General features: G+C 43.9%; 3 protein-coding genes across 11 annotated transcripts in view; 1 reads left to right on the top strand and 2 right to left on the bottom strand.

Moving 5' to 3' along the window:
* Positions 1–9,759, bottom strand: part of CCPG1 (cell cycle progression 1) — a 41,761-nt gene extending 32,002 nt beyond the window's left edge. Inside the window, exons 1-2 of one of the 6 annotated variants that reach the window (XM_056572361.1) lie at positions 9,616–9,759; positions 809–873 (exon numbers count right to left, since the gene is read on the bottom strand). In XM_056572361.1, the coding sequence (XP_056428336.1) occupies positions 809–868 (60 nt within the window). In that variant the 5' untranslated portion in view covers positions 869–873; positions 9,616–9,759. Of the gene's footprint in view, positions 1–808; positions 874–2,283; positions 2,339–9,108; positions 9,131–9,242; positions 9,265–9,588 lie in introns of those variants that run through there. The other 5 variants (XM_056572362.1, XM_056572363.1, XM_056572359.1 and 2 more) reach the window with 5 other exon arrangements.
* PIERCE2 (piercer of microtubule wall 2) lies at positions 9,292–14,433 on the top strand. 3 transcript variants are annotated; one of them, XM_056572370.1, is made up of 2 exons: positions 9,292–9,363; positions 13,950–14,433. In XM_056572370.1, the coding sequence occupies exons 1-2, from the start codon at positions 9,307–9,309 to the stop codon at positions 14,310–14,312; spliced, it is 420 nt and encodes a 139-aa protein (XP_056428345.1). In that variant the 5' UTR covers positions 9,292–9,306; the 3' UTR covers positions 14,313–14,433. The 3 variants fall into 3 exon arrangements, with proteins under 3 accessions (XP_056428345.1, XP_056428344.1, XP_056428346.1); XM_056572369.1 differs by having other exon boundaries at positions 9,300–9,378; XM_056572371.1 differs by lacking the exon at positions 9,292–9,363 and adding an exon at positions 9,535–9,668.
* A 3,299-nt stretch (positions 14,434–17,732) lies between these two features.
* The window catches only part of DNAAF4 (dynein axonemal assembly factor 4), a 45,678-nt gene continuing 43,263 nt past the window's right edge, over positions 17,733–20,147 (bottom strand). Inside the window, exon 9 of one of the 2 annotated variants that reach the window (XM_056572368.1) lies at positions 17,733–18,537. In XM_056572368.1, coding sequence (XP_056428343.1) covers positions 18,425–18,537 — 113 coding nt within the window. In that variant the 3' untranslated portion in view covers positions 17,733–18,424. The remainder of the gene's footprint in view (positions 18,538–20,147) is intronic. The other variant, XM_056572366.1, reaches the window with a different exon arrangement.

Genomic DNA, 20,147 nt, shown 5'->3' on the forward strand with positions numbered 1-20,147 from the left:
TACCTCTAGTATGAGGGTTTTTTACCTTCCTCTGGATCAACTCAGTAGGGACTCATTAGGGTTATAGGTTGAACTTGAGGGACTCTGGTCTTTTCAACCTTATGAACTATGTTACCACAGAACTGTATGAATGCTGGCTATGGTAGGTATGTTATTGCAATCTGAAAGATACATATAAAGTGGCTCGGATTGTGCACATGAAAGTTATTTACACTGAACAGAGGTATACTTTAAATACCTAGGTAACTTCTAAAGGCTTTAGTCTTATCCGGGATTAAGAAAAAAAAAAAAATATATATATATATATATATATATATATGCTGCTTTCTTTCAAAAACAGTACCAAACTTGTCCTCAGGTTGTGTGTGGAATTACATCTAGACTCCATTCACTTCAAGGGAACTGAGCAGCCATACCACACAACTGAGGACAAAAGTAGTGCAGTTTTCTAATCCTGGATAACCCCTTTAAAATTGTGAAAGTCCGGACTGTGCAGCAAGCAATGGAGATGATAGTGCTACTTCGGAATCTCCCTTTAAACATGAACAGATCTAGTGTTTCTACCCTTTTAACTCTATGAATTCTCATCTAATAGTCACATAGAGGAAAACCTCACAGATGGAGACTCTACATCACTATTTCCCAACCAGGGTGCCTCCAGATGTCGCAGAACTACAACTCCCAGCATGCCCGGACAGCCAAAGGCTGTCCGGGCATGCTGGGAGTTGTAGTTTTGCAACACCTGGAGGCACCGTGGTTGGGAAACATTGCTCTACATAGTCAACAAGGTGTAGAGAACAACACGTACCTCATGGTTGAGAATGGTCCAGCCACATGATGATTCACTATCACTCGAGTTTCCTGACATTTTTGCTATAAATACACAGAAAAGCTTGTTAGGATTCCAGTTTACAGCGTCATCTGTGAACGGTGCAACAATGCAAAGTTTTACAGTAAAGGTTCAGTGGTTGTAATCCCAACGTGTTCTGTCACTTCCATGGGACAACATCCTAGTTTCTTATTAACTCCCCTCAGCCCTCCTCCCAGATGTATATAACAGTGAAGTAACATAGGAAGAAATACAGCTTCCCGGAAATCAGCAGAACGCTAGTTTATTCTAACCACATTAATGTCTCGGTGTACGAGCTCTTTACATATACCGTATTTTTCACCCTATAGGACGCACCGGGGTATAAGACGCTTACATTTTTCTCCTCACACATATCTGGCTCTGTGAACCCATCCTAAAACTCAGTTTCCAAATGAATGGGATCAGCTCCACCATTACTTTCCCTCCAGCGCTTTTCTATAGGACGGAGAAAAATGTGAAGAGGGCCTAAGAGGTTTTGTTTTTTTAACTACAAAGGCATATATATGAAGAATGGGAGGACTGCAGTACCCAGAACAATTATCAGAATTAGGGTCATTTAATTTAGAAAAAAGAAGGCTTAGGGGAGACCTAATAACTATGTATAAATATATCAGGGGACAGTACAGAGATCTCTCCCATGATCTATTTATACCCAGCACTGTATCCATAACAAGGGGGCATCCTCTACGTTTAGAGGAAAGAAGGTTTCTACACCAGCACAGATGGGGGTTCTTTACTGTAAGAGCATTGAGACTATGGAACTCTCTGCCAGAAGAGGTGGTCATGGTGAACTCTGTAAAAGAATTTAAAGGGGTCTGGATACATTTTTGGAGAGTAAGAACATTGCTGGTTATGTATACTAGATTTTTAGGGACAGAACGTTGATCCAGGGATTTATTCTGATGCCATATTTGGAGTCGGGAAGGAATTTTTACCTCTAGTATGAGGGTTTTTTGCCTTCCTCTGGATCAACTCAGTAGGAACTCATTAGGGTTATAGGTTGAACTTGATGGACTCTGGTCTTTTTTCAACCTTAAGAACTATGGGGGAGATTTATCAAAACCTGTGCAAAGGAAAAGTTGCCCAGTTGCCCATAGCAACCAATGAGATCGCTTCTTTCATTTTACATAGGCCTTGTTAAAAATGGAAGAAGCAAGCTGATTGGTTACTATGGCAAATTTCCTCTAGACAGGTTTGATAAATCTCCCCCTATGTTACTATGAAGGCTTATGGGAACAAGTATATTTTCTTCACTGACATCCTTTTGTGAAAAACACTGATCACATACCTTTTTGTAGCGCGCTGACCCCCCCCCCCCCCCTTTCTAAGTAATAGCGCTTTTAGCGCCAGTTCCTCTGATGATTGAGGTAACCTGTCAGAGGGGTGTATAAGAAGGTATGTGATATACTAACTCATTTTTGTCAAGGGTCGTCTTCCTCTAAGCTGTGGCCCCAGGAAGTGTCCAGGAGGCAATTTGTCCTGACTCGGCTTGATTGACAGGTCTGTCCCGGCCCTAAATACTGTGCGTGACCCCGGCCTAAAACTTAGTTGTCTGTAGCAAGACAGTCTGTTGGGATGTCTACTCCTGACATACTCCCTAACAATACATTCACACGTACATAGTCCGCTGCAGGTTTTCCACAGCGGATATTGCGCTTGCGGTTAATGTATGTGTGAATGTACCCTTAAATGGAATTCCCTGTTCAGTTGTGGCAAACATTTTCCAAAAGTGAAAACAAGAGCTGACATTCAGGCCTGCACTATATCACGCGTATATGTAGGAGAACAAGCAAAAAAGGTATTCAAAATCTAGTTTGATGTACCCACACCGTACCATAGGGGTGAATAGACCAAACCTTTTACATGTGACTATGTTATGTTTGCTTCCCTGCAGTATGTGCTCTACTTCTGGCATAGAATAGTGTTTACCAACCTGTGTGCCCCCAGCTGTTGCAAAACTACAACTCCCAGCATGCCAAAGGCTGTCCAAGCATGCTGGGAGTTGTAGATTTGCAACAGCTGGAGGCACACAGGTTGGGAAGCACTGGACTACACTGTTCGATTAAACAAAATGCATAACACAGTAACGCTGTCCAAACATCAGCAACGACTATGGGGGAGATTTATCAAAACCTGTGCAGAGGAAAAGTTGCCCAGTTGCCCATAGCAACCAATCAGATCACTTTCATTTTAAACAAGGCCTCTGCAAAATGAAAGAAGCGATCTGATTGGTTGCTATGGGCAACTTCTCCTTTGCACAGGTTTTGATAAATCTACCCCTATAATTATGCCTAATACTAGAGGTATTGGCTATGGAACAGGTTGGCAGAAGCGAGTACTCTTATTTATCAGCCATTGTCAATCTATACTGAGGTATGCGTCACTCACAGTCATTTTTCTCACTGTGATTTTGTGAAATTTATTAAAAGGCGCACGGCATTTGACAAATTTGGCACAGCTATACGCAGCCTGCGCAAATATGCATACCAAAGTGACAGAGCTTTGAGCGGTGATCCCATGACCGGCATCTAACCTTTGCCGCCCGTCTCACAATGGCTAAGTCTAAATCTAGGAGTCAACTTGCTATACCCACAATCAGATCATGCATCGGGGTGCCCGCTAGCGGCACACTGATAATCTCACACAAATTAACTAAAATGCTGGCAGCAGTTATTTTCTAAACATGGTCTCCGGGTAGAGGTGATTTGCGGCATAGTTTATACGACACCGGAAAAGTCAGTATGATAAATTCAGGACCAATGCATCCGCAGATGCAAGCTTCGCGGTCATACGCGTTTTCACTCCAATCGGCGGTGCGGTGCTTTGGTGCAAAAAAGAAAAGTCGCACAACACGCCTGTGCAACATTATTTGCACCAAGGGACTGAAAAAAAAAATTCTAATTGATTTGATAGATCTCCCCCACAGACTTTGTTAGGCTGGGTTCACACTACGTTTTTCAACTACGGTTCCCGCATACGTTTTCTATCAAAAACCGTATGGAACGTTATTGAAAACTGTATACATAGGCAAAGCATTGCAAACTGTATGCACCCTGATGCATACGGTTTGCTTGCAATACGTTTTTAAACAGTACTCCAAACCGTATTTGACCACGGTTTTGACTCCAGTTTTAAAACCGTATTGCAACCGCATCCCCTTTTTTTTTTTTTTTTTTTTTTACATGGACGTCAATGGGAAACGCAAATGTATACGATTCCATACGGCAAAACCTTTGCATCCTAAAGTCCCCACCTAAGACCCCTCCCATTAAAAATGGACAACATTTTCAAAAACGTATGTTTTTTTTTTTTTTTTTTTTTATAAAAACAGACGGAACTGTATGCACTTTTAAAAACAGTATACTGTTTAAAAACGCATATGGTTTACTTTTCCCCCATACTGTTCCATCCATTTTTTCCCCATACGGTTTTTGATAGAAAACGTATGCGAGAACCGTAGTTGAAAAACGTAGTGTGAACCCAGCCTTAATCAGAATGAAACCAAAACTGTCAGGTTTTTCCCATAACAACCAATCGCAGCTTAGCTTCCACTTTACCAGAGCTCGCTAAGATATGAGCGGAGCTGTGATTGGTTATTATAGGGGGGGACAGTTTAGTGTTCAGGCGGATTGATAAATATAGGCCTAGTTTCTTTACACATTTCTCTATGTTCTACATCTCAGAAGGGTGGCCATATTGGTTAAAACCTTTAGTATTAGCTATACCAGAATTTTGCTAGTAAGAGAAAATGCAGGTAGTCAGCCCGCTCAAAGGTGACAAGCAATATGGCTGCAAATCTTGTTGTCACTTTTGCACAAATGACTTCTACTACTTAAATTAAAAAAGCCAATATGTCTGAAAGCACAATGTATCAGAGCCAAATCGCATATATTGCTTTTAGTTCTGACTTCAATTTACCATTTTTTGGGTGCCTGGACATATTAGATATAAGTAGGCTGTGGAAAAAAATCCACTTTAATGTTATTTAGGCTTTTTACATTTTAGCTGTTGCATAATCCTCTAGTAAACTATAAGCTGTTTGTTGGAGTTTAGAGGAAACACTGGTATACATGTAAATGTGGACCAGAAGACATCCTTCCTGTGGTTACACTTCCTCTGTTACACTTAGTTCACACTAAAGTTATACTCTACGGTGAATTCACTCACAATGCTGAAATAATACCTACTGTTGTGTAATACTACATGGAGGTGATCACTCTTATAATACTACATGGAGGCGATCAGTCTTGTAATACTACATGGAGGCGATCAGTCTTATAATACTACATGGAGGCGATCACTCTTGTACTACATGGAGGTGATCAGTCTTATAATACTACATGGAGGCGATCAGTCTTGTACTACATGAAGGTGATCAGTCTTATAATACTACATGGAGGCGATCAGTCTTGTACTACATGGAGGTGATCAGTCTTATAATACTACATGGAGGCGATCAGTCTTGTAATACTACATGTAGGCGATCAGTCTTGTACTACATGGAGGTGATCAGTCTTATAATACTACATGGAGGTGATCAGTCTTGTACTACATGGAGGTGATCAGTCTTATAATACTACATGGAGGCGATCAGTCTTGTAATACTACATGGAGGCGATCAGTCTTGTAATACTACATGGAGGCGATCACTCTTGTAATACTACATGGAGGCGATCACTCTTGTAATACTACATGGAGGCGATCAGTCTTGTAATACTACATGGAGGCGATCACTCTTATAATACTACATGGAGGCGATCAGTCTTGTAATACTACATGGAGGCGATCAGTCTTGTAATACTACATGGAGGTGATCAGTCTGGTAATACTACATGGAGGTGATCAGTCTGGTAATACTACATGGAGGTGATCCCTCTTGTAATACTACATGGAGGCGATCAGTCTTGTAATACTACATGGAGGCGATCAGTCTTGTAATACTACATGGAGGCGATCAGTCTTGTAATACTACATGGAGGTGATCAGTCTGGTAATACTACATGGAGGTGATCCCTCTTGTAATACTACATGGAGGCGATCAGTCTTGTAATACTACATGGAGGCGATCAGTCTTGTAATACTACATGGAGGCGATCAGTCTTGTAATACTACATGGAGGCGATCACTCTTGTAATACTACATGGAGGCGATCACTCTTATAATACTACATGGAGGCGAATACTCCTGTAATACTACATGGAGGCGATCACTCTTGTAATACTACATGGAGGCGATCACTCTTATAATACTACATGGAGGCGAATACTCCTGTAATACTACATGGAGGCGATCAGTCTTGTAATACTACATGGAGGCGATCACTCTTGTAATACTACATGGAGGCGATCACTCTTATAATACTACATGGAGGCGAATACTCCTGTAATACTACATGGAGGTGATCAGTCTGGTAATACTACATGGAGGTGATCACTCTTGTAATACTACATGGAGGCGATCACTCTTGTAATACTACATGGAGGCGATCACTCTTATAATACTACATGGAGGCGATCAGTCTTGTAATACTACATGGAGGTGATCAGTCTTGTAATACTACATGGAGGTGATCAGTCTGGTAATACTACATGGAGGCGATCAGTCTTGTAATACTACATGGAGGTGATCACTCTTGTAATACTACATGGAGGCGATCAGTCTTGTACTACATGGAGGCGATCAGTCTTGTAATACTACATGGAGGTGATCACTCTTGTAATACTACATGGAGGCGAATACTCCTGTAATACTACATGGAGGTGATCACTCTTGTAATACTACATGGAGGCGAATACTCCTGTAATACTACATGGAGGTGATCAGATATAGGTATATCTCACCAGCTGCCTACATGTGACCACAAGTCCCAGGAGCTGCACTACAGCTCCGAGCTCTGGAGGAGTCACATAAATTCGACTTCAAAGTGTCTAAAAATCTGACTTTACTAGAGGGAAAAAACCTGACACATATTGGTTTACAGAAAGCACAACAAGCCCAGGCAATGTGCACCAACAGGTTTCTAATAGATATATATATATATATATACACATACATACATACAAATAAATGTATGTGTGTATATATATATATATATATATATATATATATATATATATGATGTCACTTTGTAATATATACTGCATTAGTTATCTTTAGATTAGGATTCATAGCTTGTAATATAGTCTGGAGCTGTATTCATAATACTACAGACCTCAGAACTAAAATCTCCCATCATCTCTAGAGGGTTACATGATGATACGGAGCATCCTAACTTGCCCTTTAGAAAGTGTACCCTGATTCCTCAGTTCCCATCCACCACCATTTTAGTGCAGTTCACCTCTCCACTGAGTTGATGGTAGAACTAATATGAATCACAAATGGGGGTCACCATAGGTAGGACTTGCAGCTATTAGGCGAGAAATACATAAGAGGTTTTCCCTTATGCACAGGATAGGAGATATATAGCTGATCAGTGTGGGCCCGTCCTCTAAGAACGTTCAGAATGGACCGGATGGAGGTCAATTGAACAGAGAGCTGCATGCTAGACCACCACTTCATTCATTCCCTATGGGACTGGAGATCACCAAGGACAATGAAGAGATGGGGCTGACCATGCACCTCTGTTCTAATGATCAGCAGCAGTCCCGGCTGTCAGACCATGTTTAGCTAGACATCTTCTATTGTACTGATAAGGGGTAACTTTAAATCTTGGAGTAACCCCTTTAAAAGTAGTTAGCCATGCTTTTAATATTGATGGCCTATCCTGACAACAAGCCATCAATATTGGATCGCTGGGGAACAGACTTTTGTTACCCCCATAATCAGCTCTTTCATAGGGCAAGCTCTACAGTCTCCTGCAAGTCACTTTTCAAAGCCGCTGTGGTAGGTAATGGGACACCCATGCCATATAGCTACAACAGTCCAAACAGAAGTATTATATGCATGTACTTACAGATGAAGAGGCTGCAGCACTAGCACAACCCCTGCGGCCCCATCAAAGTGCTGATCCATGGGGATGCCAAGAGTTGGACCCCTGTTAAAGGACATATGTAGTGTAAAGGTATGTTCACACTACGGATTTAGCGCGGAATTCAGCGCACTAAATTGCGCTTTGGAATTCTGCGGTGTGAACTCCTACCATTAGTGTAAACGGGTCATTAGTGTGAACGCGGACCTGTTCACACTACAGAATTTCAGCAGTGGACAATTTCGCTGTTGAAATTGATCTGCGCAAAGAAAGAGCATGTTCTTTCTCTGCGCGGAAGTCCGCGAGCACTGCATAGCCATCAATGGTGACGGTGCATTGACATGCGCCCCTACCAGGATGGAATCTCTGCTCACGGAATTCTGTGAGCGGAGATTCCGCTAGAAATCTGTAATCTGAACATACCCTAAGGAAGGATAGGGAATTAGTTATAGATCGCAGGGGGTCCAGGCTGCTGGGACCCCCCACGATCTCCTGTATGGGGCCCCCGGCATTCTGCTGGAAGGGGGTGTGTCCATCCCCAGCATGACGCGGCGGCCAACATGACCTACCATGTATCCCATGGAGATAAATGGAGGGGGTGTTTCAGCCGCCACTCCCTGCCAGCTCAGGTCAGCTCCATTCCAGCAGAATGCCAGGGACCCGTACAGGAGATCGCGGGGTCCCAGCGCCCGGACCCCCCCGCGATCTACAGACACTACAGATGTCCTTTAAGCAAGGACCGGTGGCCTTTTGTGAGTACGGGGTATCAATCTTCAAATCCCAGATAACCCCTTTAGAGTAAGCTGGTAGCATGCGACATCACTGGGGAATGTTTTACAGTGGTCCTGGACAGCCAGTGGGCACCATATACCAGACATGGTTCATCAACATAATCCAGCCCTCCAGCTGTTGCCAAACTACAACTCCCAGCAAGCCCTGCTGAGCCAGACACAACAGATAACGTCACTTAGCGCAGTGTTTTCCAGCCCGTGGCACAATGACAAGTCTCACCATGCCTGGAGAAGTTTTGCCACATGTTGGGGAACACAGATTTAGGGTAAGCTCACATGGCCGCAGCGCTCCGAACAGTTCAATATCTGTTCGGCCCCATTTTTTTTGGAGCAGTGAATGGACCCTGAACAGGTCAGAGCACAATTCACACCGGTGGGTCCCGAGGGATCTGTTGGGTTCCAGTATTTAACCAGAATTGAGAGAAGCAATATATGACCCGCAGTATTGTTTTCTCCACTCAACCCCCTCCATGACTGACCAATGGAGCTCCATAGGGTGCAGAACTTGTCAACTAAGGCTGCTCCACCTAACAAATGATCTCCATGGTATCACAGCCAATAAGAGCGAGGTGGATTAAAGCAACCAATCAGATTCCAGATTTCATATTCAAACCTTGATAAAAAGTGAAAGCTGTGTCCTGATTAGTGGCTACTGTGTGGTCACATGACATGACGTAATGAAGCAGACAGCTGAGCCATACCACGCTGCGGACACCTTGGCATCACGTGATCTGGTGGGGACTAGTCAGGTGTGATGCAATGCCCTGCAATAGAGAAAGCAGTGTAGTAATAAGAATATACGGAGGTGCCCGCAGCCTATCCCCAGGAGACCCCGTAACGTCACGTCCCTCCACAGCCTTAGGAAACCTCACTCTAGTGTTGCATCAGTTCTGACAGGAGAATAACAAGCAGCCGCTAGTTCCCAACAATGTGACAGCCGTGTCACCGGAGATCCGCACCGACACATCCCACCACCGGCAATTTACCGCAGGCCCCGGGGACCCCCACTCCGGGTGTTTACATGGAAGGAGCTCCTCCGGTAACTGTCACCTCCAGTCCCCCAGTGACGTCTCTGCAAAAATACTGCGCTGGGAGAGGAGCACAGTCAGCTGCCCAGACGTGCGGGCCGGGAATGCTGGGAGTTGTAGTTTACCATGACCTGTTAGTACGGGTCTAGCAGCTGTAGTAAACTACATTTCCCAGAAAACATAGCGGTAGAGGTATAATTGTCAACAAAGGGGCGGGGAATAAGGGCGGGGACAGCGAGCCGGCACGGTTGCTATGGAGACAGAGGCGCACAAATCTCTGGAGGTCGGTACGGTCGGGTGGAGCGGATAACGGAGTGCACGGACCGGGTGAGGACTGCGAGCCGTACTGCGATAGGGGTGCCACCTGGCCGGTAAAACAATGTCCCTGTAGCGGAATTTGACCCTCCCCACAGGGACACTCCTTTCTGCTTTACACCGGCGGCCCCCAGCTGATTCCTGTAGCTGGGGGTCTCCGCTAATAGCCGGCATGCAGCGATCGCCGCGACCGGCTATTAACCCTTTAGATCGCCGCTGTCGTTGACAGCGGTATGGGACATGTAAATACTCCCTGGGGGGCTAGTGGGTGGATCCACTGTAGAGGTAGCAGGAGGGCTTACCTCTGCTTCCCAGGTGTCCTGGCTCTATCATTGATCTGGCAGGACCAGGCTTTATAATGGATTGCAGAGCACACAGATCAATGGATTCAATAGCACTGCATTGATCTGTATGAGGAATCTAATGATTCCTTCTAAAAGTCCTCTAAGGGACTAATAAAGTGTTTAAAAAAAATGTAATAAAAGTTTAAAAGGAGTATCCTGGAATAAGAAAACCTCCCCTATCCTAAGGATAGTCAGTGGCCAGGGGGCGTGTCCGACCACCGCATGACATGACACGCCCCCTCCATACATCTCTGTGGGAGAGCTGGAATCCAGCAGTCTCCGCCTCAGAACTGTATTGAGGGGACGTGTTGGCTGGCGGGTTCATGAGGTAGATGTACGGAGATTGCAGCGGTCAGACCCCACACGCTCTCAAACGTATTCTCTATCCTTTGGATACATTTCATATCCTGGACTTCTCCTTTATCCCTGTCCATATTAAAAGTTTAAATAATCCCCTTTAACTATCTAAAGAAATAAACATATTTGGTATCACCATGTGCACAATTGTCCATACTATTAGAATATTACATTATATATCCTGTACGGTAAATGACGCAAATGTAAAAAAAAATGAAAAAAAAACCAGAATTGCATTTTTTATAACTTCATATCCCAGAAAAAATAGTCAAAAAAAAAATTTGAGCATATGTTATGGAAAAATAAAAGGTGTCATTACAAAGTACAATTGCTCCTGCAAAAAAAGCAACCCTTATATGGGCCTGTAGATGAGAAAGTCGTTTTTTGTTTGTTTTTATTTCCACACCCCTGAGCCGGCTGCCTCACTCCCTTACCCCTAATCCTAACCCCTAATCTGAACTCTTACCCCTAATCCTAACCCCTAACAGCGATCAGCTCTGAGAAGGGCTGAGAGCTCAGGTCACATTTGGCTACGTTTTTTTTTTCATACCACCTGTATATCACCGTCACAGCCGGTATTTTGGCCAAAACCTGTGCAGCGGAAAAAGGGAGCAGTTGCCCGTAGCATCCAGATTGCTTCTTTTATTTTTCACCTGACTTTTTAACACCTTAATGGGGTACTCCGGTTAAAAGCAGTTTTTTTTTTAAATCAACTGCTGCCAGAACGTTAAACAGATTTGTAAATTACTTCGATTTAAAAATCTTAATCCTTCCAGTACTTATCAGCTGCTGTATTCTCCATAGGAAGTTCTTTTCTTTTTAAATTTATTTTCTGTCTGACCACAGTGCTCTCTGCTGACACCTCTGTCCATGTCAGGAACTGTCCAGAGCAGGAAAGGTTTGCTATGGGGATTTGCTCCTCCTCCGGACAGTTCCTGAGACAGAGAGACAGGTGTCAGCAGAGAGCACTGTGGTCAGACAGAAAATACATTTAAAAAGAAAAGAACTTCCTGTGGAGCATGCAGCAGCTGATAAGTACTGGGAGGATTAAGATTTTTAAATAGAAGTAATTCACAAATCTGTTTAACGTTCTGGCACTGGAGTACCCCTTTAACCCCCCCCCCCCCCCCCCCAGCGTTCGTGCTTCCCCGCCTCTCCCAGAGAACTGTATGTGGAGGGGGCGTACCGTCGAACTCAGAGAGGTCAATGCTACACACATTAGCCGCTCACAAAGAACATCAATGTGGGGCCCCGTTTGAGAGATTGCGGGGGGGTTCCGACTGCTGGGATGCTATGCCCCCTCCCCATACAGTTCTATCCTGTGGATGGGGGATAAGTTGTTTTTTGCTGCAGATGTCCTTTAAAGGACAACTGCAGCGGAATTACACTTATCCCCTATCCACAGGATAGGGGATAAGTGTTTGATCGCAGGGGTCAGACAGCTGGGACCACCCTCGATCTCCCTAACGGGGTGCCGGCATTAGCGCCCATGGTGACATAGCGTCGACATAGAGGTCGACGGTGACGCCCCGTCTCCTCCCCGTCCCCATACAGTTCTATGGGGGATGCGGGGAGGCACGAATGCTGCCTCCCCACCTCTCCCATAGAGATGTATGGAGGAGGCGTGCCGACCGCAACGTCATGCTGCGGCTGGCACGCCCCCTGCACGGGAGAGTCGCGGCCCTGTACAGGAGATCGCCGGGGGCCCCAGCGTTTGGACCCCCAGCGATCAAACACTTATCCCCTATATTGAGGATAGGGAATAAGTGTTTGTACCGCTGCAGATGTCCTTTAAGGACTAGGCCAATTTTAGTTTTTGCACTTTCGTTTTTCCCTCCTCACCTTCTAAAAATTAGAAAGCTTTTCATTTTGCACCTACAGGCCGATATAAGGGCTTGTTTTATGCGTCACCAATTGTACTTTGTAATGACATCATTTCAATAACAAAATCTGCGGCAAAACCAAACCAAAAATATTTTTGTGAGGTGAAATTGAAAAAAAAAAATGCAATTTTGTAAATTTTGGGGGCTTCCGTTTCCATGCAGTGCACTTTTCGGGGAAAATGACACCTTATCTTTATTCTGTAGATCCATACGGTTAGGAGTATACCCAATTTCTGTAGTTTTTGTTTTATTTTACTACTTAAAAAAAATCCTAACTACATGCACCAAAATTTGTATGTTTAAAATTTATAATCTTCTGACCCCTATAACTTTTTTATTTTTTAGCATATGGGGCTATATGAGGGCTAATTTTTTTGCGCCGTGATCTGTAGTTTTTATCGGTACCATTTCTATTTTGATGGGACTTTTTGATCACTTTTTATCAGTTTTTTTATGGCATATGATGTGACCAAAACTTCGCATTTTTGGACTTTGATATTTTTTTTTTACATATACGCCATCAACTGTGCGGTTTAACATTATATTTTAATAGTTCGGACATTTACACACACTATTCAATGCTATGCCATAGCATAGCATTGATCAGTGTTATCGGCGCTCTGCTGCACTAGCCTGCTGAAGCTTCCTGGAGCAGCAGAGGGGACCGATCTTATGGCGAGGAGGCAGGTAAGGACCCTCCCACCCTCCACTCAGCTGATCGGGACATCGCAATTTATTTGCCAAGATAGTTTCACATTCATTTTTGATGCCGCGATAACTTTGACTGCGGCATCTAAAGGATTAATCTGGGGCATCAGCCCGTTCGGCGATGCCTGGCATTAACCTTGAGTCCTGGCTAGGGGCAGCTAGTCAACTTTTCCTCTGCTCAGGTTTTGATAAATCTCCCCCATGGTCTCTCATTTATTGCAATACAGCACAATCAAGTAAGCATGACACAGCGAACCTTGGCCTGACTATTCCTGTTGTGGCCAAAGTTGCTGTGTAACCCCAGACGTACCTTTTACATTGCATTGGCATTTACTTGCCAACTTCTGAAGAGGGGCATTTGTGAAATTCAAAGTAAAAGACCGAAGTTCTGACGAGCAATTGGATTCTGGTGGAAGTTTGAACAGTTTGCAGTAGACCCACCCCCTTTGCAGCAAACCTCCAATCACTTTTTCAAAAATGGCTTGGTATAACGAAAAACATTTTGCACAAAAAATAGCTTTTTTTTTAATGCCTACCACCTGTTTATGCTACTTGGTAAGTCATCTCTCCCTTTTTTAGACATCGGTGCACTTGGTTGTTACAAGTAACTGTATGATTCCACTTAAATGACAAACAATCCATGTCCATAAATTATTTAGTAATCTAGACTTCTTTTATTACTCAGGTGGAGAAAATGTCTTCATTTCAAGGATCGCCTGTTGGTGTCGGAATAGAAAGGAAGCAGGAGGATAGTAGATCTCCCTGTATGATCCTTGGTAACCCTGTGTTCTCCTGTACAATGAATCCCAGCACTTCCACGAGCCGTGTATTCCAGGCCAGACCAGAAAGCATCCTGTTCAGAACCACGTCCAGTGAATATGGTGCCATACGCCCATCCTATGAGATGGCACCATGTTACCACTATCCTGTCTCTCAGCAGTTTTCTGAACACCTGGGGACTTGTGGCATGTACAGAAATCACTCGTTCAACACGGTGGTTGACAAAAGTAGGGTGCACGACTGTGTGAACCTGCACAGTACAATATAATTCTGTGATAACCAATTGGGAACACAGGCTATTCTTACTTTGCTCTAGATTTCTATTATTAATGGCTGTTTTTTACATTTGACAAATACTGCAATGTAAAATGTAATAAATTACCAATTCCAATATCGAGCCTCTTACCTTTGTTATAAATGAAGTGTCAATCTAAGCACCTTTGTATGCTGTTGAATCTATGTTTAGAAGCACCACCAAAAGCTAAGTGAAAGAGGCCTTGTTCACATCATGCAGTTGCCCTCTATTTATCACTTAGGGTAAGTTCACACTACAGAGTGTGAATAGAATCTCCACTCGCAGAATTCCGCGAGTGGAGATTCAGCCTGGCAGACGGCGGCGGTAGGACCGCTCGGCACTGCGCCGTAACCATTGATGGCTATGCAGTACTCGCGGACTTCCGCGCAAAGAATGAACATGTTCTTTCTTTGCGCAAAGCAATTTCAGTGGCGGAATTGTCCGTCGCTGAAATTCTGCAGTGTGAACGGGTCTCGCGGAGACCTATTCACACTAATGTTAAGTTCACACTGCGGAATTCCGTAGTGTGAACATATCCTTACTATGAAAATCTTCCTACATATAGGTAGGTATACAGCAGAAAAGTAAAAACAACTGGACAACCCCTTTTATATATCTCAGGACACATGAAAAAAAAAGGATACATTTTTGAGAAAACTCAAAACATGATAAATAAGTAAAAAAAATAATAATAATAAAAACACCTAAAAAGTGTCAGTCTGGGCCAGGTTGGTAGTTTGCACTCTTGGATATTTATGAAAAATACACAAAGCAACAGTATAACACTAATTCTACATCAATGAAATGGGGGTGAACACTGATGCAGTCTAGAAAGAGAGAGTAACCCAAACATACACTAAGGGGGAGAGTCATCAAAACCTGTTCAGAGGAAACGTTGCCCATAGCAACCAATCAGCTTGCTTCTTTCATTATTAACAAGGCCTCTGCAAAATGAAAGAAGCAATCTGGTTGCTATGGGCAACTGGGCAAATTTTCCTTTACACAGGTTTTGATAAATCTCCTCTTAAATGTCCTAAGCAGGACTTCTGAAAGACATATCAATTAGTAAGCCATAAAAGTAGACAAGTTTGCCAATACAAATATAAAAACACCAGGGATCCCTCCAACCTAACACAGTGCAAATTTTGTTGTCAGGTAAGTAAAGCTGAAATCTCATCTAGTCCGAGGATAAGGATGGTTTCACACCACGTTTTGTACTTACGGTTCCCGTATATGGCTGGGAGGAGGGGGCGGGGCTTAATCGTGGCGCCCGCACTCAGCCGAATAGGGGAACCATATTTACTGCATGTCTATGAGCCGACCGGAGTGAACCGCAACCTCCGGTCGGCTGCGTTTTCGGCCGTATGCGGTTTCCCGACCGTAGGCAAAAACGCGGTCGACCACGTTTTTGCCTGCGGTCTGGAAACCGCAAACGGCCGAAAACGCAGCCGACCGGAGGCTGCGGTTCACTCCGGTCGGCTCAGACATGCATTAAATACGGTTCCCCTATACGGCTGAGTGCGGGCGCCGCGATTAAGCCCCGCCCCCTCCTCCCAGCCATATACGGGAACCGTAAGTACAAAACGTGGTGTGAAACCACCCTTAATTGTGATGGTGGATTAGGATAAGAAATCTTGCCATGGCAGGCATCACACCTGTTGGTATCATAAGCGAGGAGACAATACTCTTATGCCCTGGGGATGGAGTATGTATTTCTATTCCTACTTGCTCAGGGACAGTCATGGCACTAAGCCTAAATTATATATTACATATATATTCAAAAAATTGTGAAACCAGCCTCTTATGTGATACCCTGATGTCGCCCAACAGGTTTCTTTCACTATAATGAAGTTGTCAGGGAACAAAAAAAATTATGGTTAGTGCTTGAATGTAAGAAGTAATCGTAGGTAAAAAGATATAAAAAAGGTTCAGATAAATATAGTAAAAGTGTTAATGTGAAACCCTATTGACACTGCAAAGTCTGGTCCCAAGTCCCTAAAGGCAACTCAGCACTGTAACATACGGCTTCCTAAACCGATATACTGCCATCTCTGTGACACTGTTGCTCCCGCTCAGAGCTGCAAGGAGCAGACATGACTTCAGCAGTCGTCCATGTGGGTAGCAGACTACAGTTCCCATCATACATCCAATGGTGTATATAGCTCATCGCAGAAAATAGAGCTGACCTATCAAAAGTCAGTCAAGGTGCAGTGAAAATAATAAGGAAAACACACTCCCCGCCCAGATTCTCCACTATTGCTTTTCCAGTGGCCCCTGGGATCAGCTGAACCGGCATTTCTTACAAAGTTGAAACGTGTGAATACATGTGGAGCAGCTAAGATTTTGTGCCATCAATAAATGCAACCTGCAGGGGATCGGGGGGATTTGAGTGTGTTTAATTTTAAGGAGCACTGCAACACTCTTTAGAAAAATGTGTTGTGCAGAACTGTGACCAACCTTCCCTTCCATACATGATCCAAGAGGTAAAACAAAATATAGACACACAATTCACATCATTTAAAAAATATTTTATTTAATAAAAAAATTATTCTATTCATTTATTAGAATAATTTGATTAAAACAACCTGCCTAAAGGGAAACTGACAGCTGGTTAGTACATAGTAACCTGCTGGTATAGGCTGATAGCGCTCCTCCCACTGATGTCCAGGTTACATTTCTTATGTCCACCCCTACACTGTTATTCTGAAAAGCGGATTTAAAACACTGTGCACATTAGGGGGTTACTTGGCCTCTAAGTGCACTGCTACTTGCCCGCCTCCAGTAAGAACTCCTCCTTACACCATACCAGTGCACCGAACAACTTTCAGCCCCCGTTCCTGAGACATCTATCAAGGCAATCCGGCAGAGGGGAAAAGAACCTTGTTTATGTGTGCTGTGACTGTATTGAGTGGCATGCAGAAGATCCAATTTGCATGCCCCTGCTTAAAAGGGTACTCCACCCCTAGACATCTTATCCCCTATCCAAAGGATAGGGGATAAGATGTTTGATTGCGGGGGTCCCGCCGCTGGGGACCCCCGCAATATAGCACGCAGCACCCACCTGTTACTGCTCTGGAAGCGCTGGAGGGTCTGGCTCCTGACCACGGGGACGAAAGATCGTGACGTCACGACCCCGCCCCCTCAATGCAAGTCTATGGGAGGGGGCGTGACGGCTGCCACGCCCCCTCCCATAGACTTGCATTGAGGGGGCAGGGCGTGACGTAACACAGGGGCGGAGTCGTGACGTCACGATCTTCCGTCCCCGTGGTCGGGAGCCAGACCCTCCAGCACTTCCGGAGCAGTAACAGGTGGGTGCTGCGTGCTATATTGCGGGGGTCCCCAGCGGCAGGACCCCCGCGATCAGACATCTTATCCCCTATCCTTTGGATAGGGGATAAGATGTCTAGGGGTGGAGTACCCCTTTAAGTCACCACACGGAACATAGCACATATTATAATGAGGTTTCCTGCCCCCCTCAGATGAATTTCCTTGATAGAGGGAGCTACAAAGCCCTATAACAGGAAGGAGGGGTGAACGCCATGCTGTTAAAAGGTATGTGACTAGCACCCCTTCTATAGCTATGTATTTTTTTCTCCCAGAGTGACCACATCTATTGCCACCTCCCGCTGTAAGAAGCGCACTTAGGGAGCTCAGTATGCTTCAGCAGAGCCTAATGCCAGACCTTGCCGATTGTGCTGATGTCTGGCATTAACCCTTTAGATGCTGTGATCAAAGTTGATCATGACATCTAAATGCAGGAAATAGCATTGCCAGTTAGCTCAGTGGGCTGATTGTACAACTGCGACAAAATCATCACGATCAACTGCAAAGATGGAGGGATGTCTCTTACCTCGCTCCCCGTCGTGAATATGAATGACACCACCCCACAGACAAAGCATCATAAAAACAATGGCCGCCATAGAGAACCACACCAGTGTGAACACCTACCATGGTTTCAATATTATAGCTGACCGGTGCATAGTAAAACAAGTAGTTACATGATAAATATGAACACATATTAGGCACTTTGTATAAATGTACAGGTGGAGGAAGCATGACAAGTAAACCGATGAGTGTATGTTCATTCATTCAGGAACTAAACTGGTGCCCTGGATGATCTGTCTTATCTTCTCAGCATCAGATTTCACATTTACGTTGGCAGGGTCAATCTTGAGGGCAGCTTCATAGTCCTGTAGACCTGTGTGTCAGGTAGAATATAAAAATCAAATTAATATAGTACAACAATCAAAACCCAAATGACTCTCCATTTAATTTAGGAAACCTGAAAAAAGGGTGTGATCTACAGGAAAAGGGGTTGTGTCCCCAAAAAAGGGTTGTGGCCCTGAGAGTTTAGAAAAATCCCAACATATTTACTAATGTTTCCACAGCTCAAAGCAGTTGTAAAAACAGCAAAAAAAACAAAACACCAAATTTGTAAATACTATGGAAAAATACCTATTAGGGGAAAAAACCCACAAAGAAAACAACACTCCTCTCTTAGTAAATCACTCCAATATGTGCACGGATGGCTGCTTTTTCATAGACTTCAATAAAAACACATTTTTAGATTTCAAGAAATGGTAGTTTCGTATTAGAAATCGACCGATATAGATTTTTTTAGGGCCGATACCGATAATCTGTGAACTTTGAGGCTGATAGCAGATAACTCATACCGATATTCCAGTATAAATTATCAGCTATTTCATTGCACAGCGCACAGCAACAGCGCAGGACGCCGCAGGAGCCAGAAGTAGCGCGGACCCCGGGAACAGGTAATTATAAAACCGGGGATGGGGAGGCAATGGGGCAGCAGCATCTCTGGCCGGGGGGGGGCAGGGCATTATCGGCATATCGGCAAGGTAATTGCCCATACCGATAATGTCCAAAATCGTGAATATCGGTCGATCTCTATTTCATATACCTATTTTACTGTCTTTTTTGTATTGAATTTACACTGTGTGAATATAGCCTAAATAGTTTTGATAATTGTGGCTTAAAGGGAATCTGTCATCAGTATCACCTTCACGAAGTAATACTTACCGATCCATGCTTTTTTTTCATCAATATTCTTTTTCTTCATATGTTAATCAGGAGCTTGGTACACTTGGGACGTTCGCATCATTGTCATCAGTATAAACCACATTACAGGTTAGTACGGGTGATACGGATGACTGTTTCCCTTAAAGGGGTACTACACATTTTGTTCCGAACACTGGGTGCGGCCATCGTGACATGCGGGCGCTGCTGCAATGCCCCTCACATAGACTTGCATTGAGGGGGCGTGGCATGACATAACGAGGGACATGGCCATGATGTCGCGACCCTTGCAGCCCGCACCCAGTGTTCGGAACAAAATGTTCCGAACGCTGGGGCAGTGGAGTACCCCATCTAATCAATTCTCCGATGCATGGAATGTGACGTGATTTGGCTATTATTATTTCCAATTTACAGACTGAACCTCAGCATTGTAAAATCGATTTGGTGTATCCCAAATGCAGGCAAAAAATAAACAAAACAATAAAAACTGTTATACATATTGATTTGCATTATAAATGCAAAAAGCTGGCGCGGTATTGAAAAGCTACTGGAGACATTTAGGCTCCCTTAAATGTCTTGGCACATCAGAAGAAAAATGAAGGGAGGCAGAGTAATTGTATGGTAGGGACTTCTCTTCTTTTCCATGATCACAGATATGACACATATCATTTTTCCCTATACAGTACATTTCCAAGAAGTTCAAGCAATATAAAAAAGTGCTTGTGTTAGAGTTTACAGTAAATAAAGTGCTCAGGTGAAAGTTTACTCCCA

Source organism: Hyla sarda, chromosome 4 (assembly GCF_029499605.1).
Source record: "Hyla sarda isolate aHylSar1 chromosome 4, aHylSar1.hap1, whole genome shotgun sequence".
In the NCBI taxonomy this organism is placed as follows: domain Eukaryota; kingdom Metazoa; phylum Chordata; class Amphibia; order Anura; family Hylidae; genus Hyla; species Hyla sarda.

Excerpts from the sequence above, each read along its gene's own strand:
- PIERCE2 (XM_056572369.1), top strand. The coding sequence starts at position 9,307 with ATGAAGCAGACAGCTGAGCCATACCACGCTGCGGACACCTTGGCATCA. Across the intron at positions 9,379-13,949 it reads ATCTGGTGGGGACTAGTCAG|GTGGAGAAAATGTCTTCATT; the intron begins GTGTGATGCAAT and ends TTTATTACTCAG.